At 47.7% G+C, this 23648-nt stretch overlaps 10 protein-coding genes across 10 annotated transcripts; 4 read left to right on the top strand and 6 right to left on the bottom strand.

Moving 5' to 3' along the window:
• Positions 1–918: 918 nt before the first annotated feature.
• On the top strand, positions 919–3078 carry LACBIDRAFT_250965 (uncharacterized protein; the record flags this gene model as incomplete). The annotated part of the gene is made up of 12 exons (XM_001882634.1): positions 919–1111; positions 1167–1275; positions 1331–1357; positions 1407–1595; positions 1651–1912; positions 1967–2087; positions 2143–2353; positions 2384–2400; positions 2451–2532; positions 2593–2721; positions 2776–2919; positions 2970–3078. The coding sequence occupies 12 exons, from the start codon at positions 919–921 to the stop codon at positions 3076–3078; spliced, it is 1593 nt and encodes a 530-aa protein (XP_001882669.1).
• A 363-nt stretch (positions 3079–3441) lies between these two features.
• Positions 3442–4095, bottom strand: LACBIDRAFT_388995 (small secreted protein; the record flags this gene model as incomplete). Its single annotated transcript, XM_001882484.1, has 4 exons — positions 3442–3664; positions 3718–3741; positions 3798–3889; positions 3940–4095. 4 exons carry the CDS (start codon positions 4093–4095, stop codon positions 3442–3444), a joined length of 495 nt encoding a protein of 164 aa, XP_001882519.1.
• An 830-nt stretch (positions 4096–4925) lies between these two features.
• Positions 4926–6392, top strand: LACBIDRAFT_294601 (uncharacterized protein; the record flags this gene model as incomplete). Its single annotated transcript, XM_001882633.1, has 4 exons — positions 4926–5016; positions 5076–5584; positions 5800–5822; positions 5879–6392. The coding sequence occupies 4 exons, from the start codon at positions 4926–4928 to the stop codon at positions 6390–6392; spliced, it is 1137 nt and encodes a 378-aa protein (XP_001882668.1).
• A 159-nt stretch (positions 6393–6551) lies between these two features.
• On the bottom strand, positions 6552–7588 carry LACBIDRAFT_328557 (uncharacterized protein; the record flags this gene model as incomplete). Its single annotated transcript, XM_001882483.1, has 2 exons — positions 6552–6613; positions 6865–7588. The coding sequence occupies 2 exons, from the start codon at positions 7586–7588 to the stop codon at positions 6552–6554; spliced, it is 786 nt and encodes a 261-aa protein (XP_001882518.1).
• Positions 7589–9819: 2231 nt separating this feature from the next.
• LACBIDRAFT_299718 (uncharacterized protein) lies at positions 9820–11105 on the bottom strand (the record flags this gene model as incomplete). Its single annotated transcript, XM_001882482.1, has 2 exons — positions 9820–11035; positions 11098–11105. The coding sequence occupies 2 exons, from the start codon at positions 11103–11105 to the stop codon at positions 9820–9822; spliced, it is 1224 nt and encodes a 407-aa protein (XP_001882517.1).
• Positions 11106–12481: 1376 nt separating this feature from the next.
• Positions 12482–13242, bottom strand: LACBIDRAFT_299717 (uncharacterized protein; the record flags this gene model as incomplete). The annotated part of the gene is made up of 3 exons (XM_001882481.1): positions 12482–12540; positions 12591–12842; positions 12897–13242. The coding sequence occupies 3 exons, from the start codon at positions 13240–13242 to the stop codon at positions 12482–12484; spliced, it is 657 nt and encodes a 218-aa protein (XP_001882516.1).
• Positions 13243–13652: 410 nt separating this feature from the next.
• LACBIDRAFT_294600 (uncharacterized protein) lies at positions 13653–17850 on the top strand (the record flags this gene model as incomplete). The annotated part of the gene is made up of 9 exons (XM_001882632.1): positions 13653–13740; positions 13803–14150; positions 14211–14554; positions 15072–16159; positions 16222–16404; positions 16457–16847; positions 16901–17354; positions 17524–17627; positions 17775–17850. The coding sequence occupies exons 1-9, from the start codon at positions 13678–13680 to the stop codon at positions 17848–17850; spliced, it is 3051 nt and encodes a 1016-aa protein (XP_001882667.1). The 5' UTR covers positions 13653–13677.
• Positions 17851–17942: 92 nt separating this feature from the next.
• On the bottom strand, positions 17943–18839 carry LACBIDRAFT_299714 (uncharacterized protein). The gene is made up of 2 exons (XM_001882480.1): positions 18571–18839; positions 17943–18500 (listed from the first exon to the last, which is right to left on the bottom strand). Exons 1-2 carry the CDS (start codon positions 18677–18679, stop codon positions 18022–18024), a joined length of 588 nt encoding a protein of 195 aa, XP_001882515.1. The 5' UTR covers positions 18680–18839; the 3' UTR covers positions 17943–18021.
• A 360-nt stretch (positions 18840–19199) lies between these two features.
• LACBIDRAFT_299713 (uncharacterized protein) lies at positions 19200–19817 on the bottom strand (the record flags this gene model as incomplete). Its single annotated transcript, XM_001882479.1, has 2 exons — positions 19200–19681; positions 19733–19817. 2 exons carry the CDS (start codon positions 19815–19817, stop codon positions 19200–19202), a joined length of 567 nt encoding a protein of 188 aa, XP_001882514.1.
• Positions 19818–22282: 2465 nt separating this feature from the next.
• On the top strand, positions 22283–23548 carry LACBIDRAFT_299712 (uncharacterized protein; the record flags this gene model as incomplete). Its single annotated transcript, XM_001882631.1, has 5 exons — positions 22283–22385; positions 22434–22759; positions 22811–22889; positions 22940–23268; positions 23324–23548. 5 exons carry the CDS (start codon positions 22283–22285, stop codon positions 23546–23548), a joined length of 1062 nt encoding a protein of 353 aa, XP_001882666.1.
• Between the last annotated feature and the right edge of the window lie 100 nt (positions 23549–23648).

Here is a 23648-nt window from a genome sequence, read left to right as displayed (position 1 = left end):
GTTCAACCTCCGAATCAATGGAGTAGTATCAGGCCTCTTCGTTTATACACGCGAGGCTTTTCAGTTTCTCCTTAGAGGACTTGGCGCCTTCGAGATTTCAGAATTTCGCGAAAAGAGGATTATGGACTTACAAACTTGCAGAGTAAGCTCTCTCAAAAGAAGTCACATTTTGTTAATATCGTTTAGTTGTATGGTCTTAGGGGAAGGACGAAGAGCCCTTACTGAGGCCTCCCTCGTGCTCAAAGAGCGAAGTTAAACGCTACCTGGATTTTACTTCAGGTCCAAGTGAAGCAAAGAACTCACCTTTTTGTTCATCTTGTCTAGGTCCTCCAGCGTTATGATTAGATTCTACAAGGGCCTCCCCATATCACCAAAAATTAAAAGGGCTTCGAATTCGGGCTGTTGAAAATTCCTCACAGACTTGAAAGTACGTCCTCGTGCCTGCAAAGTAAGTTTTCGCAAGGCTCACTCAAGGAAAGGGCCTACCTTTGTTCCATCTTGTCAAAATCTCTTCTCTGTGTGGAGAGACCAAAATTTTCCGATGAAATAAATGCCTCGCTGTATTGACTTGGGCCATCGCAGAATAATGGCAGCAGTGCGTCATGCGGCGAGAAGGTAAGATGATCATCGGACCACCAGGACTACCCCGAAGGCGATCGCGGAATCCGCGCGGGTATTTACAATAACTTGAAGCTGCGTTTTGAAGTACGTCAGACCCCTCAATTTATCCTCATTCCAGCCCTTATCAATATCATTTTAGCACTGACCATCAGCTGCCATGGTGGCGATTATCCACATGAAGTGGCGAAAAATCCAGTGGCAAATTCACCCGTTCCTCGGAAGCGGCAAATGACGTGGCTATATATTCGGCATTAATATGAGACGGGTCGAGAAGTTCAAGGACAGTTTTCTCCTTCTATGGGCCTCACACTCACAGATCTCTGTGCGATCCTCTTGGCCGTTGCGCTCGCCTTGTTGCTCCGCGACCGCCTGAAGCAGAAAAGTAAATTGCCGCTTCCTCCAGGTCCGAAGAAGTACCCATTCATTGGGAACATGTTATCTATACCTCAAACGTTGGAATGGGAAACGTACGCTCGTTGGGGCCGCGAATGTGGTCCGTATATATTTGCCAGAAATAACGTTACTCCGAGCTTACGATGTCCTAGGCTCTGATATCATTTACTTGGAAGGTCCAGGACTTTCTCTCATCGTGCTCAACTCGGTCAAGAGCGTAACTGACCTCCTGGGCGAAAGGTCTGCGATCTACTCCAGTCGGTCTGCTTTGTTTCTCTAAATCTTCGTCGAGAGTGGTGACCAACAACTTCCATAGACCCCGCGCAACCATGGTCAACGAATTGTAAGACTAATGCACCCCTTATATCGCTCAAGAGCTGACTTCGTTACAGCATGGGTCTTTCGTGGCTCATGTCCTCTCTACCATATGGGAAGCTATGGATGGAGCGCCGCCGAATATTCCATCAACGGTTCCACCCCTCTGATAGTGCTGTTTATAGACCACGACAGCTTGCTCACGTGCACAAAATGCTTTTACAACTCGTAGAAACTCCTCAAGAATTCATGGACCATATTAAATAGTACGCCCACTTTACATACCGACTGCCAGTGTGATCTTGATTGACATTTTCAAAGCATGAACGGCGGGTTGACTTTGTCACTCGCATATGGAATCAGAGTTCTCCCAAAGAACGACCCATTCATAACGCTCTCAGAGCGTGTGTCTGAGTCCTTACAATCTCTACTAGGCAACCCACGCACCTTTCTTGCCGATTCGATACCTCTGTTCAGCTATATCCTTGAATATCTTGCGGGTGCAAATCGAATGGCCACGGAGCGGCGTCTGTTGGCAGCAAGGCTTCGGGACGCCCCTTTTGCCGCGGCACAGAAGGATATCGTGGGCGTGTCATTTTACCTTCCTACAGCGGTGCTGACGCTTTTTCGATCACAGGCTGACGGCGTCGCCACGCCCTCTTTCGTGTCACGCTGCTTAGAAAATTTGGTAGAATGGGAAGGCGACGACAAGAGCGGTTACGAGATCATTAAAGATACTGCTGGGGTATTTTTTCTTGGTGCGTCAGCGTTTATCCTTAGTTTCGACTGTTTTTTCAAAAAGAAATACCCAAGCTGGGTCAGGCTCTACAAGTGCTGCTTTATATACAATAATTCTGGCACTGTTGCAATTCTCTGACGTGCAAGCCAAAGCACAAAAAGAACTAGACGAAGTTGTAGGCCGTGATCGCCTTCCAGATTTGTGCGACGAAGCTTCACTGCCATACCTTTCCGCTGTGATCAAAGAGGCTTTCAGGCAGGAGCAATTTTTTTTTTCCCACGCATTGTGCATATAATCAAATCTCCTCAGATGGAGACCAGTAGCTCCTATCGGTGTGTCGCTGGCCATATGTCCAGATATTTGTTTTTTTAAATTACTGTAGCTCTGCCACACTCTTTAACGCGTGAGGACGAGTACGAAGGCTATCGCATTCCCGCCCACTCTATTGTTATCGGGAACGCATGGTGCGTTCTTCTGGTCAATGGCCCATGGACTGTCGGCCAATATCACTTACTTTGCCAAAGGGCAATGCTTCACAACGAGGCGGACTATCCCAACCCCGAGCTTTTCAGGCCTGAAAGGTTTTTGAAAGGGGGAAAACTTGACAACGACGTGCGCGACCCCATCGCTCTCTCCTTCGGATTCGGGCGTCGGTAAGGTGGTTTATCTTCGTGCTCTTCCTAGGGGCTGAAACTCCGAAATATCAGAGCATGCCCGGGAAGCCACATTGCCCTTTCTACAGTCTGGCTCACCACAGCGTCGATCCTGTCAGCATTCACGATAACGAAGCCCGTGGATAATGATGGAAAAGTCATTGAGCCGTCAATGGAGTATCTCTCTGCGGTGACAAGGTGCCCCGCCTTTGAGTTCAATTATAACGTGCGCTCATGGACTCGTGTAGCCAACCCTTGCCTTTCAAATGTGACATCAGCCCTCGGCATCCTGGTGTCAAAGGTCTGATTCGGGCCGCGATTGATTCCGATGGTGATGGAGAGGGTATGCCTACATGATGGTCAGGTAGTATATATTCTGATGATACTGGGGACCATGGATTCCTTCGATACTTCTTTGTGTCTTTTCTGGTTGCTTATGCTTCATACCTTTCCGACAACGATTATGATGATTACAATCATATCTCTGATGCCTGTCGCGGATGTGGTAGAGAGCGGTTCATTTGAATGGTCGACGTCTTGGACTGACTTTACCTTCAAGTATTCAAGATGGCTATCTGGAACTAAAATTACTCGTCGGGGAAATGTCACCGGATCTCGTTTCAACCATCGAAAAGCACTACTTCTAAGTCATTGCCCATTGGTAGTTGTGGTAGAGCAAAAGTAGCAATGGGCGCTAGATAACACGAACACCCCAGCCAGCTACCGACAAGAACCAGGGGATGTATGATGATCTGGAATAAATCCAGGTTCAAACGGAACTTGGACAGCGACAGAACCCCCCTGCCAAACCGTTTCATGACCAAGTGCAGACGTGCCGAGGACGTCCGCCGCGATGAGCATATCGCCCGTTTTGATGCTCAAGCTTTCTGTTGGACGCTCGGGAAAGGTCACAGTTGCATTTCCGGCGAGAAGAATGACATATCTGGCGAAGACGCTCGAGTGTATAGAACGGGTTCAAAATGAAATATCGCTTACTGGAAATTTGGAGCATTGTGCAACCTATCACGAGAGTTCAACACTTGCATTGCAAAGAACGCAAAACCAACCAAATTTACCCAGCATTGTACGGCCCAGGGAGGGGGAACATGGTATATGACCCGTTTGCCAGTAAACCTAATTGAAGCTGTTTGCTTCCCACCGTTCCGGACTGGCAAGAATAAATTTCAGGTTTATGAGGATTAAATTGAAAGGGCGCACCTGGCTTGATACTGCATACCGGGGCAGTAGAGACCAGCACTCCATTTGAGAGACGCCATCTTTTCCTACAATGGCTGTGAGGTGCAGAGTGTCTGACACCGATGCGCGGGTGAGAATAGAGAAAAGGAGAAATCCGAAGAAGATCGATGTGAGCATCGGAGGCAAGAGTTGAACGTTGAACACCGCCTCTTGTTGGCCTTTATACTACTGGGCAAGCGCCCCAGCCCCATCAGGAGATCCGGATCATGGAGTGTTCCCTACGTACGAGTGGCGGTTTTGTTTTGTTCTTCCTGGAATCCGTCCTTCTCTCCGCACCTTCCTCCACCATTAAACGGCTAGCCGGTCCCGTAAGCAGTCCCGTCGACTCAACATCATCTTTGATATCAACTTCTGAGGTCTCTCCGAGGTCCGGAAAGACGATGAGCCGTTGACGGTTCACGTTCAAGCCTCAGGTTGGAGTCAAGTCGTCGTGCCATGGTGAGAGTCGTTGGATTTTGCTTTGGACCATGTTCATAAAGCATATGAACCTGAAAATCAAAGCAGTGTGGGATACACGTCTGTTCAACGTCTGTTTGTTGTTGAATTCGCTCCGGTATGTGTATATGTTTGCATGTATGGACGCGTTATTCTGTCGTCTTTCGATTTTCACAAAAGGATTGTAGCATCCCACAAGAACCACAACAGCGTCTTTGTTCAATATTCAACATTCAATATTCAATACTCGTGCTGGAGACTAGTACTGTCATTCTTCGTGACCTCGTCGTCAGGGGTACTAATCGAGGAGGCCTATGCAAACTGGATGCAAACTTAGCGGCGACTCTTGATAGTGGTACTCATAGTGCCTAGTTTGGGTGGCTTCTAATGGACCTTTCTGTGCACATGACCACAAGGTTAGCATCTATATAAGAAGGCGACAATCTAGACAATCTAATCAATCGCCTTTATCCAGCCCATCTCATCCACCTTCCGACCTCAACTTATAACTTATGAAGCGCGGTTTTCTCAAAACTGCAAAGGCGAAGAAGACGGAGGGTATAGGGCTCCCGCGAGTGCCACCCAAGGGAGATGGCTCTCTCGGTTAGTCGGATTCTTCATCATGGTTTTTCACCCCACCATTTTGAACATTTGTAACTTAGCTCCACAACCTCACATCAAGTTACCTTACGGGAAGCTTGCCAAGACCGGTAACGTAGCCTCTGTGATTGACTTTGTGCAACCTAACATTGTAACAGCGCGGCCCATTGAGGGCTTTGTTTCTAAGAAGGTTTTCGGTCGCGAAGCCTCCGGAGACACCGTAGATTACAGCGAAAACACGATCGTAATCACTACTCTCCCACGCGTGGATTCGGACGCTACACAGGATGATGAACCTGACAATTGGACGGAGTGTATCTTGACTGGGCACATCAAGCTTCGAATCCTCAGCACCCCAGGATTTCCGCGCCCGGTAGAGAAACCTGCAGGCGGAAAGGTAAATCATCGTGTTGGGCCTTCGCCGTTTGGTGGACTTGGGGTGTTCGCCACGCGTTCCGTCCGCACTGGAGACCTCATTGTCGCCGAGAGGCCTCTCTTGATTACACCACGCGGTTTTCAACAGGCGGCCGGGTCTGGCTCAAAGGGTCTTTCCAAGGAGGAGATCATCCAGGTTAGTATGGACGAGTGGGAGGAACGCCTTGGCATCGCATTGAAGAGGATGAGTGATGAAAACCGCGAGGCATTCATGGCGTGGCGAACAGCCATACTGAAGACGGGAGTGGGCCTATTCTGGGGATCATTCGCACCAATGGATATCAAGTGCCACGCTTGTACGACAATGGTCACGAGGGCGACAATACCAGGGCTTATACTGCTGTTCTGAAGGTTATGTCGAGGGTCAATCACAGGTGAGATACTTGAATTATACGACCGTCAAGCAAGTCTTGAGCTGAGATATCTTCAGCTGCTCCCCTAACACTGATCATCGCTTCAACATGGCTTCCCTTTCCTTTGAGCTCCGAGCAGTTCGCGATATAAAAAAAGGAGAAGAGTTGTTCTATTCGTACTGCGACATCTATCAAACCAAGAGCGAGCGTGCTGAGGAATTAGCACCCTACGGCATTGTGTGCGTATGCCCTGGGTGCGTCGGAGCAACCAAGGAAACGGACTCGTTACGCTCGGAGCTCGCAAAACGCGTCGGAAAAATACAAGTTGGGCACCTCGTTTGGCTGAAGGATCAATCACGCCCCAACGTACTCGCAGCCTCCCTCAAGCTGATAGCGGAGATTGAAAAAGAAGGTCTTCACAGTGCTCCGCTGGCCTTGCTACTAGGGATAGTTGCGAATTTCTATTCGGCGTCTGGCAACACGAATAGCGCGATGAAGTACTCAGATCAGCTCGACAACCTTTGCAGGGCATCTACTCTGGGGCGCTCACTGGAATCTAACGGTTTGACAGTGGGCAAAGCACTCATTTGAACAAATAACACTGCTGTCCGATTTCAAGTAGCCAAATTGTCTCCCGTATAATTATCCCCGGCTCTAGAACCAGTAGAGCATTTTGTTGAAACGAAGAATTGAAATTTTAATTCGCAAAAAAACAACTTTGTATGCTTCAAACTCATCGACCATTGTGGATCATAGACTCCCCGACGCCCCTTCCTTGATGCGCAGACAGGCGGCAGATACGTTTTTCAATTCTATCGCATTTTCATACAACAACATTGCAATTATTAGACCTGTCATTTGCGCGGTTCGATATTTTGATCAAGGCGTGCCGAGGCCACCCTCCTGTTTGCCTTCAACGTGAAACGCGCAAGTGCTTTGTGCCCCCTCAAATCGTCCAACAACATCCTCACCGTATTTTCATTCCAACCATCCTCTACCTTCACCATCCACTTATCATCCGAGAACATATCAATCCCCTCCTGTACTCGTGTCGTTGACCTACCAAAATCGACAATAACCACACGATCTGGACAAAGAAGGATGTTGCCAGGATGCAACTCCCAGTGAACGACTCCCAGTTCATTCATTTTCCGAGTGGCCGCAAGGAGAGTGCGGATGTGCCATGGCGTGATCATGAGTTTGATATTTTGGAGTTTGTCAAGCGACGTTGAGTGCGGGACATATTCAAGGAGTATGCGGGGTACGATTGCGCGTGGCTCTTCTGGTATGAAATCCCCAATACCATACAACGTCGGTACAGAGAAACCGGAAAGAGGAGAATCAGCAAGTGCAAGGTAGGCGTTGACCTCTCGAGTCCACGAAGTGTATGCCTTTAGAAATAATTTGAATTCAATGACCATGCCCGGATTTGCCATCTCGACCTCGTCGCTAATTAGGTCGTTCCAATCCTCCATGGCTTCGCGATAGGCGGTGGCTTTTTCTTCGTCTTCTAAGGACCACGGTTTCGCAGGAAAAAAGGTGCCATCATAACCATAGAAGGCTTCGCGGTTCTCGACGTAGCGAGGATCGTAAATTTTCAAAATTATAGGAGTGCCGAGTGGAGGGTGGTTTGGTGGTAATTTGGCACTAGTAGAAGTTGCATGGACGACGAGTACCTGGCTGGATGTGTAAGGAGTGAATTGCTTTTCTACTGTGACGATGATGTAGACTTCAGAAACTTTGATTGTCAAGGTGGAGCCTGGGGTGTACGGAGGAGGAGTATCCATGAGGAGGTTGTAGTTTGAGATGTGTAGATGGTGTAAGGAGAAGAAGCGAGTCAGATTCTCTTGATTCAGCCGGTCCCGCCACTTCGAATGTTACCAAGGACCCAAAAATTATTAGCCCATCATCTCAGCGCCGGCTCGGAACGAGCATGAATCACTTGAGACAGGGTCCAAAGAATATTCAGGACAAATTTGGACATATGTACCTCCATAATTGTGGCCATTTGTAAAATAAAGAAGCTGGTGTGCATCCGGAAAACATCAATTGTCAAAATTACAAAATGAAGAACAATAAGAATGTTGAGCACATTCAATTTACATATCTAAACAATTTCTTTGGGAAATAATCTTGGTAGCCATGGCAACACCACTCAGCTGAAGATTATGTTGAAGAATAAAATAACGGAAATGACCACTCGTTGTGCTCAATGTTCTTATTGTTCATCAATTTGAGATTTTGATAATCAATATTTTCGGGATGCACATCAGCTTTATTATTCAACAAGTGTCGACAATTATGGAGGTACCTTTGCCTAGATCACACATTGGACCCTGCCTCAAGTGAATGGTCCTTCGACATCCTTCTCATTGGGTGACTTCCCGTAACATAAATCTATATAAACGAATAAATCTGACCCTTATCGGAGTTTGAAATGGGTACCCTGGCTTGCGATTTAATCAAGCAAATAAACCGTAACGCCAACTGATTAGATTTATTCACCTGACATGAATAAACTTACTTCCCTCTCACCTGAGCTGTTTTGAGGACACACAGGCCCATGGATGGGTGTATTATAGTTAATGCTCAATCATATCAGCCAGAAAGTAGGACACACAATGAATGAAGCCGAGAAAATGTCAACTTGAGCTGAACATGCTCTGATTCTGTGAGTTATGTGCTGAGAAGATTGTTTGTGGAAGGAAAAACAGCTTCGGAGAGGAAATTTTGGAACCAGAGGACGTTGGCACTACTAATAAACTCTGTAATGGCTTCAAATTATAACGAGAGAGCAGACTGCCCTCAGCCATAGGAGAGTAGAGAGGATGAGGTAGAGCTGACTAAGCTAGGTGGGAAGAAAACGTACCCAGGAAGGAAAGGTGTCATGATGGCAGGGTTGATTCCAGTGTTTGAAATCTATTCGAGGGGTCTGTACCCTCTGAATAGATTAAGGTTTATAACTGGGTGCCAACCAGGGCCTCCATCAAAGTCGAACCCTTACAAGACTCGGCATCCCGGCAAAAGACCCTAGATCTCGTCGATTTATTTAAATCTAGCAAATTTATGTTATGGGAAGTCACCCATTGGGATACATAGCTTCCAATGAGGAAAGCTGCGATGCTTGTCTATGCGGAAATAGGGGCGTGAAACCGGCATCCTTTGCCTTATGCATTTGCAAAAGGAGGGTGACCTCAAAATCATCCTTCAAGGGGATATTGAAGACAGTTGACGTATGAGTACTGGGTGACTTCCCGTAACATAAATCTACATAAACGAGTAAATCTGACCCTTATCGGAGTTTGAAATGAGTACCCTGGCTTGCGATTTAATCAAGCAAATAAACCGTAACGCCAACTGATTAGATTTATTCACCTCACATGAATAAACTTACTTCCCTCTCATCTGAGCTGTTTTGAGGACACACAGGCCCATGGATGGGTGTATTATAGTTGATGCTCAATCATATCAGCCAGAAAGTAGGACACATAATAAATGAAGCCGAGAAAATGTCAACTTGAGCTGAACATGCTGAGGTTCTGTGAGTTATGTGCTGAGAAGATTGTTTGTGGAAGGAAAAACAGCTTCGGAGAGGAAATTTTGGAACCAGAGGACGTTAGCACTACTAATAAACTCTGTAATGGCTTCAAATTATAACGAGAGAGCAGACTGCCCTCAGCCGTAGGAGAGTAGAGAGGGATGAGGTAGAGCTGACTAAGCTAGGTGGGAAGAAAACGTACCCAGGAAGGAAAGGTGTCGTGATGGCAGGGTTGATTCCAGCGTTTGAAATCTATTCGAGGGGTCTGTACCCTCTGAATAGATTAAGGTTTATAACTGGGTGCCAACCAGGGCCTCCATCAAAGTCGAACCCTTACAAGACTCGGCATCCCGGCAAAAGACCCTAGATCTCGTCGATTTATTTAAATCTAGCGAATTTGTGTTACGGGAAGTCACCCACTATGAGTCTCCATCATCAAATTTGATTGACTGTAAGGTCTGCATATTTCGGAGGGGAAATTCATTCCGGAAGTTCCCACTGGACCTCTTCCGAGTTGTATTCGTATCCACGCCGGGCATCAAACATATATCTTTTTTCGTCCCGGATGTTGGGGAAGAAATGGGGAAAAATAAACATCTTGCTTGTTGTCCGAGGACACTTTTGCCCATCTTCCGTCAGCTGCTCCACTTTGACTGTAAGCATATTCCAAAATCCTTGCATATCAGGGAAGGACGTCGCCGTGACTTGGATGCACCCAACACCCCTCGGCCTTGGATCCAATCCTTCCAAGGCAATGACGCCCCGCTCGACGTTATCTTTTGCTAAAGGGTGGTCACCCAACAAAAGCCGCAGTGTAGCTGTCGTCTGATTGTCCACTGATGTGGAGAAAACTCTTTCCTGAGGGCAATCCTCATCCCAATCTACCAACAGATCCACTAAGGGCATGGCAACGCCTGTGGCGGAGGCAATGCAGATTGGAGGGCAAATCCGAGTACCCACACTGAAACAACAGCAATTTGACCATCTACCAAATTCTAGGTATTGATGTGTAGCGAGCGCTTGAGATATATCCGAGGCTGAAGACACGATGATGGGAACACCAGGGTGAATTTCGGGAAGTGTGGCGTGAAGTGTCGGAGTGAGGGATGGAGGGGGATTGATGAGCACAATGCGAGAAAGAGGCGGTTCACCGGCATAGACAGCAACGCTGCTGATCGCGTCCTCCAGAGAAACAGACTCTGCGATGCTAACGTTGCTTTCCCAAATCCTGAGCACCTTCCTACCCCCATCCTCATCGTCATCGTCATATACCGTCACCAAAGTTTCGGATGCTATACGATTGGGGGCGAAGTCAAGAAACATGATATAGAAGATACTCTCATCGGACGGGAGCGTCCCACAATAAGCATCTGCGTGAGTCACTTCATATTGTTTGACTGGATATGGAAAGCCATTCCGCCGACCAATAGATTCGCTTATTGCGTTCAAAGAATCACGGATGTCTTCTCTATTCGAGTCATCGACCAATCCGATGGACATTGTGCAATACTCTGCTCTTGTGGAGAATTGGGATAGCGTCGGCTCAATAAGTTCGGTGAGTTTCGAAACTGAGGATATTGAGAATGTCTTCGTGCCACGATGGGACCCATCAGCCGGGGAGACTTGGGATATGGAACCAAAATATCCCTCCTCTGTCTGAAAGAGACTGGTTCCGGCGATACTAGTATACGTGACACTGAGATCAAAGGATGTCAGTAAGTTCACAACAAGCGATTGTTTTAAGAGTGTGTAGCTCACCCATCCATTGTTCTAGTACGTACGCAAAGGGCGACTGAGCCTATGTAGTTGAAAGTCCTGAGAGAGCCGATTCACAGCACGTTATGGGAACACATATACAAACATACGTCATGACTCATGTGACGATTTAGGAGAAGGATGGTCCGGTTGCTGGCGAAGCCGCTGAGCTTTATTCCATGCTTACGATCCTGGTTTGTATCTTAATTTGGGATTCACTTGGGAAAAGACCCATTGAGGAAAGTAGTATGCGTAAGGGAGGGGATTGGGAGGGATCAACAATGATGTTGAAAGGTTGGTCAGCTCGGACGACCAAGGCTCGGGCTCCTGCGTTGCTTCGAGGTCTCCAACACTTGCGCGAAAACGTCCCTACTTCCCGCAACGCAAGGGTGCAGATGCATTTGCCTCCAGTGATAGTCAATCACGTAGGAGGCCATTTCAATCCATCAGCGTTTTTCGGATGTAACTTTAACAGCGAGAGGACCTTGGAGGCAGCATGTGAGAAAGGAGGGGATGGAGATTTGAGATGTGAGGGCGAAAGTGATGCGTAACTGAGGGGATCAATAAAACGACCGCGCCCGCTGCGTTTCCAATACGAGCACAAATGCATTTTCAGAAGTTGCGTTTTGCGTTGTGGAGGACTCAAGATTCAAATGATTGCGTGGTCCCACTTTCCATTAAAGGGCGACTGGTTAACCCATAAACATGAGCACCCCACGCGGTGGTTGATGTCAACCTGAAGGTGGGAGAGGATTCTACCCGCTCTGTCAACCTAAACTTGGCCATAGGGCGGAGAAGGAGCTCACCGGCCGGGAAAGATGACGATACAGCTCCGATGGCTCAACGCAGAGAGCGCGTGTATCTTGAGGAGACCATGATAACCAACGACATTGGGTTTCTCCAGTGTTTCTAGGTGGCCCCGACAACGGGCATGGCCCCCTTGGTCCGAGTAGCCTGGAGTACGTGGCATGAACGGAAGGACGGGATAGAGACAGTTGCTCTCAATGAGGATCGTTCGGCACAGGAAGTCGTCTTCGTCATGCCTGGGATGCTTACGACGGTTGTTCGGGTTTCAACTTGGAGGTAGAGCCTAGTCTTCGGAGGAGGCGCATCTTAGAAAGACGAGGACATGGCTCCGAAGGATGGCATCCTTTTGACGGGAAGTGGCAGGGGAGTACTAGAGTAGATGATATCCTCGCGTAAGACGTCCATAAACCTCGGCTTGAGCGGCAGGATAGAGCGTAAAAGCAGGGGCCCGGAGCGCATGAAGTTGAACTTCATCGGTTGCCAAAGAGGATCCACCTCAAACCCTCGTAGATCTCTTTGACGTCGTCGCCCAGGGATCGCTTAACTTGCCTTTTTGGCTGGTCGGACAGCTTCCAGTCACTCAGCGGGAGGGAGGCGGACGGACGGAGGCACCTTTGAAAGCACAAAGAAAATTCACATCTAATTAGTCTATCGTGTATAGAGAGATAGGTATAAGAACGAAAACTAACTCTTCCCATCCTCCTTCTCCTTCTTCTCCTTCAACTTCCTCTCCATCTCCTCAAACGCGTTCAAAATAACCCCCTTCCTGCTCTCCGGAGTGGTTTTCTCAACGTTTGGCCGGATGTTAAGGGGCCACGTATCTTGAAGTATACCCAGGGCTCCGAGGGACTTGCGTAGTGCGGTGATGGAGTCTTCGTATGATGCTAGCGATTCTTCATATAGGTCGTATACACATACGGCGCAGCCGGACATGCAACATTCTGTGATATGATTTATAAAAATGTCAGGATGTGGGTTGTTCGGGAGGAACGTACCATCGTCCGCGGGTGGTTTGGGCTCTTGCGGTACCATAAACCCATGAAAAGTCTCTATATTCTCCATCCTCAAATTTTCATCTTGCACCGAAATTGAGATGATGGGTACGTGGTGCACTAATTCCTCCTTCCCCCTTGCGAACGCCTCTTTACCGCGCAGAGCCCGCTCAAGGGCGCGGTACCGCTCGGAGAGGTTACGCCCGCCACGAGAGGGATTCTTAAGGCGGCTTATTTCGTCTTTCGTAGACCTGGAGGTGACGGACCGGGTTTGGGGCGTTCGGAGGATTAGGGAGCGGGTAGGGAGGTGGAGAATGGAGAGAGTTCGGGTTCTTGGGATGAGGAACATGGAAACATGACTTGTGGTGGAGATGGAGATGGGTATCTTGGTATGTTGACTTCAAAATTTGGGCAACGTTGCGACGTCGGAAGAGATGGTGGGAGGAAAAAAAGTTGTAATACCCTTGTGGGAATTCCGATCTACACGGCAATGTCTCTGCACCGAACCACCTTCAGCAATCGAAATCTTTGCACTGCGGCGGTGTGTCAAACGCGTAAGTACAACGGCTGGAATGAGCTGCGCCTCGCGCCAATGACACTTAGCCTCAATCGCAGTTTTCTAGATTTTCATTCCGATCATGTGTTCCTGCGTAGAACTGTCCTCATGTTGCTGCGGACGAACGCTTAATGACGCTGGCTGCGTCTGGAAGGCGATATAAATCCCTTGGCTCCTTCCAATCAGCTTCATACCCATACCCAAGTTCCTGCTTCCCAAATCACAGTCATGATCATCAAGAAACAAGAGGAGGCCGATGCGAAGATCGACAATGCCGAGGACTCTGCTACTGTACGCGTTACAACGCCCTATCTCGTCTCGGTACTCATTTTGAATGCTCTTTGTATTCATAGAACGACCCTCCGCCAACCTACTCTCCCCCCGAAGCATCCTCCTCCTCATCCCGCCCAACTGTCCGCCCCACAAACTACTCCTCTATTTCCCAGCGCAACGGTTCAATTAAAGGGACATGGGTGATCGACCCGTCCCTTTCCATTCCCTGCTCCGTACTCCCGCCTCTTCCGGAGGGAGTGAGCGAAGATGCGAGGGAGAACTTTTTCTTAAAGACAAAAGACGGAAAGATCGAGGCGGACGTGACAATCGTCCCTTGTTCTGTCCCCGACAGCGTTGATATGAAGGGGAAAAGGAAGAAGGTGGTATTTCACGCAAAGACGAGCGATGGGAGGGTTGCGTTTAAATTGGTTTGTTCCTTTCTCCACTTGAAAGTATTTTTTGTGAAGTTAACGTTTTGTATCATATAGCACGACGCCTCCACGCCTTCCACTCCCCGCCGCCCTATCAGCTTAACAACCATCACCTCAGACGGATCCATCCTCCTCCACATCCCTCGTTCCTTCCATGGGGCACTACTCCTCAAAATCAAGGACGGCAAAATCCGCTTCTCGGAGGAGGTGCAAGCGCAGGTCACCACGTTCTCAGAAAATAAAGGCATCCGAAAATGTTTCCTTGGTGAATTTGTCGCTGAGGAATGGGGGGAGGATGGTGAGGAGGGCTGGGCAGGCGACGAGCTGACGGCTGAGACGAAGGATGGGAGTATTCATATTTCGTTTGATGATGAGGTTGAGAGTCACGAGAAGTCGAAGGGGTTTTTTAAGAAGGTTTTTGGGATATGAGGGGGGTTCAATGATGTTTCGTTTTTCTTTTGCATGTTTTTGTATGACTTCGCTTTCTTGATTAGGGATCTTGTTCATTCGATGCAAGCCGCCTTTATCACAACAAAATGACTGAGGCACATTCTTGTTCGCGCTGTTGGTTATTTATTCTTTCCCTTCCATGTTTATTCGCCTACGCCAAAAGTCGCGACGACTCGGATCATGTTCTACTTACTCCCAGTCAGGCTTTGAGTCAGGCAAACGCAGCTGATGGTGGCATTTTTTGTTCATGGGGCCCACAACCTGGCTTGTTATTTTACTCTGCTTTTGTCACATTTAAGTACAGTAGCCGCTGCGATGTCCAACCGAAGCAAGCGGTGTCTTGTGGATCGCACTAATGTTTAACAATGTTATGCGCCAGCGGCCAATGGCGTTGCCTTCTTGGCACTCTACTCTTTTCTCGATCTTTTCTCCAGACATGTGGGATTCCGTTTGCTACTCTCTTTGAAGCTGCCTGCTCTTCCGAGTCCAACTGCTGTTTTTTACTCCCAACCTGGCGTCTGTTTCCGTCATGAAGTCTACAACGTCGGCTAAGGAAAATTACTCGGCCGATTGGGCATTCAACTTCAGGACATCACACTTCAACGTGTATGACACTGACTCCGATTCAGAAGAAGGCCCTGCTGTTCCTGCGGAGAAGGAGTCTGAAGAAGCGAAGTTAGTCAAGGACCTTGACATATCTGAACGACAAGAAACCGCCGTCTACAAGCCGAATCCCTTCAGCATAGCCAAGATCAACGCTGCCGCTCGTACTGTTAATAAGGTCGACAAACCAGCGACGCGCCCTGAACCTGCGTTCTCTAGAGATGCCCCGAAGTTGAAGGCTCCGTTGACTATAGTCGACGGATTCAAGAGGCAAGCGCAAAAGGCTCACTCGGCCACAAGGGGAAGGGCGCCTGCTTTGAAATTGGCACCTCGACCACCAGCACCAAAACCCGTCCATGTCAGCAACCAACTGGAGAAACCCCCTTTCATGACTCTGGCAACACATAGTGGCGAGAAACTTGGGACATCTGGGCGACCGTTGGCGCTTAACTCTGCCGCATTTCATCAAGCTACGAGAACACACGGCCCACGGAGACTCGTCGCGCCTAGGCCTAATCCCTCTGCTTCGCTAGCTTCAGAGGATTTTCTTAGGAAGTCATCGAACCATTCCTCGCCCGTCTCCTTGAAGAAAACGCATATACGGCCTTCAGGCGCGCATATATCCCAACCCCAAGAGGCTTCACTGCTTAATTCTCTTTCTCGGCACCCAGAATTTGCTTATTTGACGGATAACGCTTCTCAAGACCAAGACCTTTCCCAAATCTATGGTGCCCTCGTCTCATCGAAATCAGCTGTACTAACCTCTCCGTCAAACGGGCCTGCTGCGGAGTCTTATTCACCGTTGCTATACGACGAACGCTATGATATCTCTGAGCCTGCCTTCCATTCTGGCGACATTCCAGATCAATACCACGCATCGTCGTCTAATCTTATTTTGCTAGAGAGGAGGGATGGTCGAACAAGAAACTCCCAAGGTGTTGTGTCTAATTCCTGTTGGTTCAACATCTATCTCTTTGAACTTGCTTACGGAATCTGATTAAATCAGTTCCATTAGCCAGAGATGGATTGAGGCCGTCGTCTATCGCGCACTTTCCGGTCAAGGACGAACCCATGGAACACTACGGCTCCCGAGATTTTGCAGAAACCTCTGGCCACCTGGTCTCCGTTGATATGAGAACGGAACCGCTTTCACCGTCGCCATTTTCCGAAGAGGCGGAAGGGTCTCATTTCAGTTGGGGTATTTTCTCTTTAAACTCGACGATAGGAACTTACTAACATCGTTTTATTAGTCAGGGGTACACCAAGGCCGTTCATCGGAGCGTACCGCCCAGTCAAAGATGAACCCACTGGAGATTATTCATACCGAGATCCCGTAGAAACCCTTCCTCGTCTGTCTCCTAGCAATCTGGCTTCATCGTCGCTACACCCCAAAGAGGAGGACGATATCTCCACTACGAAATTCCCTACAGCTCAAAGGATGTTTGATCGTACCTCGAAAAACGTAAAGCAACCCTACACGGGTCTCGTGGAACAGGGTTCTCCTCATTATTCTGCGCGCACGCGCAAGATACCGATCGTGGATACCAAAAAACGTCCTAGAAAAAATGCATATGACGTCTCGGTTGCGGATCGTGACGAGGAATGGAGTACTCTTCCATCTCGGAAGAAATTCAAACCCAGGTTCGAGGTTACCAAGCAGCGCGTCTTACTGAGCTCACTAACTTTTTACCCAGTCTTACTACGACCTTCAAAACAACTAAACCCTTTCGCTTGCCCGGTCTATTGATGACGGACAAGTCTTCCATCAAACCGATCGGAATGAGTGCTACGTCAAAGCTGAGAACAATTACTTATCTTCCACCTCCCCTTCCGAACGCAGGACGTACCGAAACTACTCAGGAATGCAATGGCTCTAGTACTCCTACTCGACAATCCCAAAATCTTAGATCGCGGTCGCTTCCGTCCAACGCCTATCCTTCACCTAGTCGCACAATGTCTTCCCCCCTTTCCAAAAACATCTTGTCTCCGCGCAGAAAGATGGCAGATGACGATGACTATGTCTACCATCCGTTATCGCCACCAACCTCAGATTTACCCGTACCCGAAGATGAGATGGATGTCCGTTTAAACGTGAACTCCGGAGACATTCAACGTCGATACCCAGGAATACTTGCTTTCATCAATGAGGTGCGGCTCCTGTTATCTTTCGCCGATGACCCACAACTTTGACATCGCGTTGCACACTAGTAGCGTCGACTCCTATGTGATGGCGTTTGGGAGCTCCTTGGACTTCCTAGCTGCGGTCGTGTCTATCAGGATACTAACGAAACAAAAATTGCTGATGCTTCTGAAATAGTGTTCGTTGTGTGGCCTGGATCGTGATCTTTTCTCTGATGCTGTTGTCTTTCGAATCGTGATGCAAGAACTTTACAACTGCCTGATTAACTATTTCCTTTCGTTGTGAGTCTCTTGCACACTTCCCACAACTAAGAGCTAAGTTTGCTCAATCAGATCATTGATATTGGGGAAGGCATGTACTTACGTGGGAGGTTTTCACGTCTACGCGTTTCAATGCTATTAACTTTCCTGGGAGGCGGTGTTTCCTAGTCCCGGTGGGACTCATGCTATTGCGGTGGGTCATTTTGTCCTTAACCATGAGGAGCAAATTCTGACGTGTGGCTGAAAAAAAGAATATTTTCCTGTTCATAGTACTGCTACTCGTTCCAATATATTCCACCGTCGCCGGTAGTATAAAGAGGTAAATTGTTCAAGATTTATTAAATACTCCGTGGTATTCAACACCCTCAAATTTCACAACACAAGTGAACCTTCAGGCCCGTTTCTAGAGGTTGGATCATGATGTCCTGTTTTTCCACCGATCCCAATTGTCCTCCATCACATTATACACTGTGCTCCAGTCACGGCATGTATGCGTGGAACCGCTCCTCTCCAGTGCAAAATTGCGCGTCCGGAAGTCTCCCTTTTCCAGGGTTAAATCCGGAGAACAAAGGATCATCTGCCGAAGATAATTGAGGCAATGCGCGCTGTGATCCTCAGTGGCGAAAATTTTGTAGAGTCCTTCAAACTCTGGGTCAAAGGCCCAATTGAAGAAGCGAAGACAATGGAGTTGATGGAACATGGAGACCAAGAAGAGGCGGTTTTCTGGACCTAGCCTGACGTATCCTCCAGAGGCTGGAGCCAGTCGAGCCCACTGTGGATCAGATGGATGCCCCGTGAGTGTGAATCGGTCGCTCTCCTCGACTGTGAGCAACACATTCTCGAGGTGGTCGAAAGGGAGTGGAAGTGTCTCTGGATAATCGTGTCCATGATATGCTGGTATTTTACGTTAATACTTCAAGTTGGCTCCAACGACGGGGAAGCGTCATGATCATCGACTACTTACTATAGGCTTCGCCAACGGGTGGACGTATCTGCGTACGGATGGAGATATATATCAAGTTGAGGATGCCCCAAACGCATAAAATAAATGAGATGGCGGATTTCGAGAACATAAAGGAAAAACTGGTTTTGTTGTCGACGTTGAAGTTCGGAGTGCTAGTTTGACCATCACGCAAATGAACAGCTGGCGACCCAGAGATTTGGCTTACTTCTTGATTCGGATGGCAGGCACTTGACCACTCCACGCTTGGAAGGTTAGCTACCACGCGCGAGGATAAGCGGAGTCAGATGGGCGGTAGGCGTGTCGAAAGAACTGATTACATCAAGGAGTTGCACATGCACTCTTTGCGATATCAGAAGCATTGATCAGTCTGCATAGTAAGTTCGAAAATTCTAGAGCTATAAATGGATGGGAGAGACACGTACGGCTCAGAAGATTCGATTTTTTTCGAGGTAGCTCCGCCAATTTGAGAGGCACGCAAATTTCAAAATATTCAGGAGCTGGCGTCAAATTGGTATCTAATGTAGTATGATACGATACACTGGCAGATGAGGTTTTTATACTGCTGCATGCTTCGCAAAAAAATTCCAGTGTTCTGAGGCCTAAAGAGAGTTACATCCAAGCTAAGCCTTTCATACATGTTTCTTCCCAGATAACTTCTGGACATAATTGCGATAATTGTCCTCCGCAGCCTTGAACACAGGACCCCAGTCCTTGCACGTACTGTGCGTCACGTCCGACACCGCTATCCCCCTCAAAAGATGGCGCCCGTGCTCCAAGCGCAAATCAGACCGACATAGTATCATCTGACGAAGGTAGTTCATACAGTGATGAACAAGAGCGTTGGGTGTGCGCCGTCGCCCTTCATTCCGGAACTTCACCAAGCCCTGGCGTACAATGTCAAGGCATCGTAGCTGGTGAAATGTGGAGATGCTGAATTGCTCCAGATTCTCTCCCAAGTACAGAAAGCCGCCTCCTGATGGAAGAGTGCTGTTCCATTCCAAACCACCCAAGGGAGAGTCGAGCGCAAAATGTACGGAATTCTCGATTGTTATTTGAACGTTTTCTAAGGGCAGAATATCCCATCTCTGGGGATAATCGGAGCCTTCATACACTGCAAGTGAAGATGAAGCACGAGTGCAACGGATTTTAGGATATGACCCACAATACTCGCGCGTTCCTCCATGTCGGATGGGCCCAGAGGTATAGAAAGCAGCCAAAAAGATAGTTGTCGGAAGAAATGTGAACATGAGAAGGCATATGAAGTTGCATTTCAAACCTGACATGATCTCAAAGATCTGAAGTCCGCCAGGAGAGTCGCAGTTTACCTTACCTTGCATGGTTCGATTATGCATTTCGTGCAACACTTGTAGATCGACTACTAGTTGACGTAGAGAGCCTGCAAATCATTGAGCTTACTCCCAAGATATTTTCTGAACTCACGAGAAGTTCTCCACGACTGCTACGTGGGGAGGGAATCAATGGGACAAGATGTTTGCATCTAGTGCCTGTTGGGAGTTCACAGATAAGCTTTGAGTTTCCGCTGATCATCGTCCCCATGAAAGAGGAGAAGCACATCGCATAATAATGATTCGGTCGTTTCTAAATTATCTTTCGAAATCAAGCCATGCCAGTGGTAGCACATGGTGCTCGAATAACCGGTGTTTCGAATCGTCTGTTGACAGAGCGGACTGTTGGAATAGTACACTCCGGCATTTACCAGTACATTCTCGCACTTGATTAATTAGTAATATCGGACTATTAACTTAGTAATCCCGAGTATGTAGATAACACTAGAACATGGTAGATACATAGTAATTAGGTATATAAGGACTGTAGAAACTTGTACATAATAGTAGTTCATCCTCTATTTCCAACAGGTTATGGGCCCCGGCCCCCCGTAAAGAGACTCACCGCTTTTACTGCACTTGCGCACTTGCTGCCCCATCTTATCTCGTAGCTATTTATAGCATCATGTCAAGTGATCGAATCATTGCAACCATCACAAAGCTTAATAGCGAGAATTATCATGACTGGAAGTTTGCAGTCAGTATAGTGACTCGGCAGAAGGGATGTTGGAAGGTGACTTCAGGGGAAGAAGAAAAACCATCCACAAAGGAGGCAGAGAAATCATGGGAGACTAAAGCCGAGGAAGGATTCACGTTGATTGCGCTTACCGTCGAGCCGAGCCAATACACATACATACGCGACGCTAAAAATGGACCAGAAGCGTGGAAAGCGCTGAAGGATATTTACGAGAAGAACAGTCGATCCATGCGCATTAACCTTAAACGGCAATTCTATGGATTTGAGCATGACACGAGCGCATCAATTTCCGCTTATGTCAACGGCATCACAGATCTTGCGAGAAAACTCAATGCCATTGGAGTATCACTCTCAGATCAAGACATTACAGATGTCCTCATATTCAATTTGGACAATGAATACTCAAGCATAGCTACATCACTTATCGCATCAAAGGAAGAATTAAAAACCACTGATGTTAAAAGTGCATTGCTCGAGGAGGAACGACGAAAAGGAGGGCCAGGCACAGAGATTGCCCTATATAGTAATGGCATCAATAATGATGGAAAGGGACCAGGTGGGCGCAGAGGCCCAAATCAGGATCGCCGTGAAGGATTAATTGATAATCGCACATGCTATCGCTGTGGACGCACCGGACATATCTCACGACATTGCAAAGCCGTCAAAACAGCTGATGGAAAAGATATCAATGATTCACCGACAAAGGAAACATCACAATTTGCAATTACATCGCTGGGTGATGCATGTTATTGAAGGAATTATGGAATTTCCCAGGCTATCAGCAAGTAAGCAGTTGAGGAGGAGCTCCTGCCGAAATGGGGAAAATATATTTTGGGATGCCTATCAGGCAAAAGACTGCAGATCTAAGGAATGATCTACAGATATTCTGGTGCTGATGCTACGTGACCAGCACAGACATGAAGGAACTATTTTTAGGATTTATTTTGAAAGCTCTTCGGAAATGCCGAATTGAGGAGGAGTGTTGGAATAGTACACTCCGGCATTTACCAGTACATTCTCGCACTTGATTAATTAGTAATATCGGACTATTAACTTAGTAATCCCGAGTATGTAGATAACACTAGAACATGGTAGATACATAGTAATTAGGTATATAAGGACTGTAGAAACTTGTACATAATAGTAGTTCATCCTCTATTTCCAACACGGACCGGCGGTGCTTTCCCGTTCATCAAGTCTTATGGCATCCTCACTACTTCTTTGAGTGGGCATTTGGCGTGTGGCTAGTGAGCACAGAGTGGCTTAACGCTCCAGAGAGATTATTTTTGGAGCGAACAATTTAAACGTGACCAGGCCGGTCGCCGGCGGGCGCCGGGGGATAACTTCAACCCAACTTCTAGCTGAAGCTTCAAAATGGTTCAACAACGATACCCCGGTCATTTGCATGGGAGACTTAATCCTTGTTCTCTTTCGCTGTTACATTAAATGAGAAACGCCAGCGTCGTGGCGTTCCGACCACGCAGACACATCTGTGATGATCATCAGAGAGTCATCCAGGACTGAGGCTGGAAGACTCCCACTTAGGAAAGCACACGTTCGCATTTGAACCGCTACGACTATATGGCAACTAAGTACTTCGATCTATAACTAGGCCTTCTCGAACTTCATGCTCACTTGACTTTCACCCCCACCAGTGACCGCGGAGAGCATGCCTTCTTTACCAGCGTCGTGGGCTACTGACGAGCCTCAAGCATCCTTGTGGCTAGAACAAGTCATAAATGCTGGTGTCAACATTGGTTCGATGGCTTTCGGTATGTTTTCTTCTCCGATTTTGCAATAAGATTTAACAAGATGATCAGGCGTACATATGGCCGTCTATGCCACATGCACTTACCACTTGTATCGATCGAAGAAATTTCCTTGGATGCAGCAGATCTACATTACCGTGCTATTTATTCTCGCAGCGGTTACTATCGCGTGCAACATCAACTTCAATGAACTAGCATGGATCGATGAGCGAAATTATAAAGGCGGTAGGTCTCCGGTCAAGGGGTCAAAGAGCGTTAATGTTGACGACAGCCCGTCAGGCCCTCTGGCATTTATTAACGAGCAAGAAGCCTTACCTGTTGACACGATCGGGAACTCTGCCGGCCTCGTAATTACTTTTTTGGTTGATTCGTTACTGGTGCGTATCAACGGTCTTACTCAAGAAGAGATACTAAACAGTGTTCTTCAGATATACCGGTGTTGGGTAGTCTGGAATAGCAATTACTATGTAATCATCCTTCCCATCTTGATGCTCATCGCCTCGACAGGTAAGCTTGTATCATAACGCTGAATACTTCGCCGCTTACATCCTGAAAAGTATTGTCATGTCTCCAGACTATTGCTGCCTCCCAACCCGCTTCTAGCCTTTGGGCCGCAAACACTGTCAAGTTTGGGCTGCCTTACTTCTCTTTGACCATGACACTCAACATGCTTGTCACCACCATCATCATAACCCGTCTTCTTTTAGCGAGGAGGAAGATTCGTTCAATCATGGGTGATACACATGGGCGTGAGTACACCAGCGTCGCTGCCATGCTAGTCGAATCAGCCCTCCCGACGGCCTTGGTTAGCATGGTATTGATCGCCCTGTACGCCCAAGGCAACACCACGATGACTTTGTTCTTCCCACTTCTTCCCCAAGTTCAGGTATATTTCTTATATGTTATCCCGACGGAATGATCCTCACGTACCCCTTCTCTAGGCTCTGGCTCCCCAGCTCATTTTTATCCGGGTCCTTCGCGGGCGCGCATGGTCCAAGGAGACAATGAACCCGAACGTCAGCAAACGGACCCTTCAATTTACCCAGTCTTCGTCTGGGACGTTTGCTGGTCCTGTGACACGAGCAAGAAAAACGGAGACGTCAAGTTTCGACTCTCACGAGCTTTCCACGATTAGGATGGGAGATAGCTCCTTCATAGAGAAGTAATCGCGTAGCTTCGTACACTACGTCGCAACTCTTGACAGATACTCCTCCTACCCTTTCCTGGTCATAACGAAAACGCAACAGAATTGTATATCAAGCTGAT

The sequence above is a fragment of the Laccaria bicolor genome, genomic scaffold (genome assembly GCF_000143565.1).
Source record: "Laccaria bicolor S238N-H82 LACBIscaffold_17 genomic scaffold, whole genome shotgun sequence".
Lineage (NCBI taxonomy): Eukaryota > Fungi > Basidiomycota > Agaricomycetes > Agaricales > Hydnangiaceae > Laccaria > Laccaria bicolor.
The sequence above is the reverse complement of the archived record's forward strand: the minus strand, read 5'-3'. Positions and strand labels throughout refer to the sequence as shown.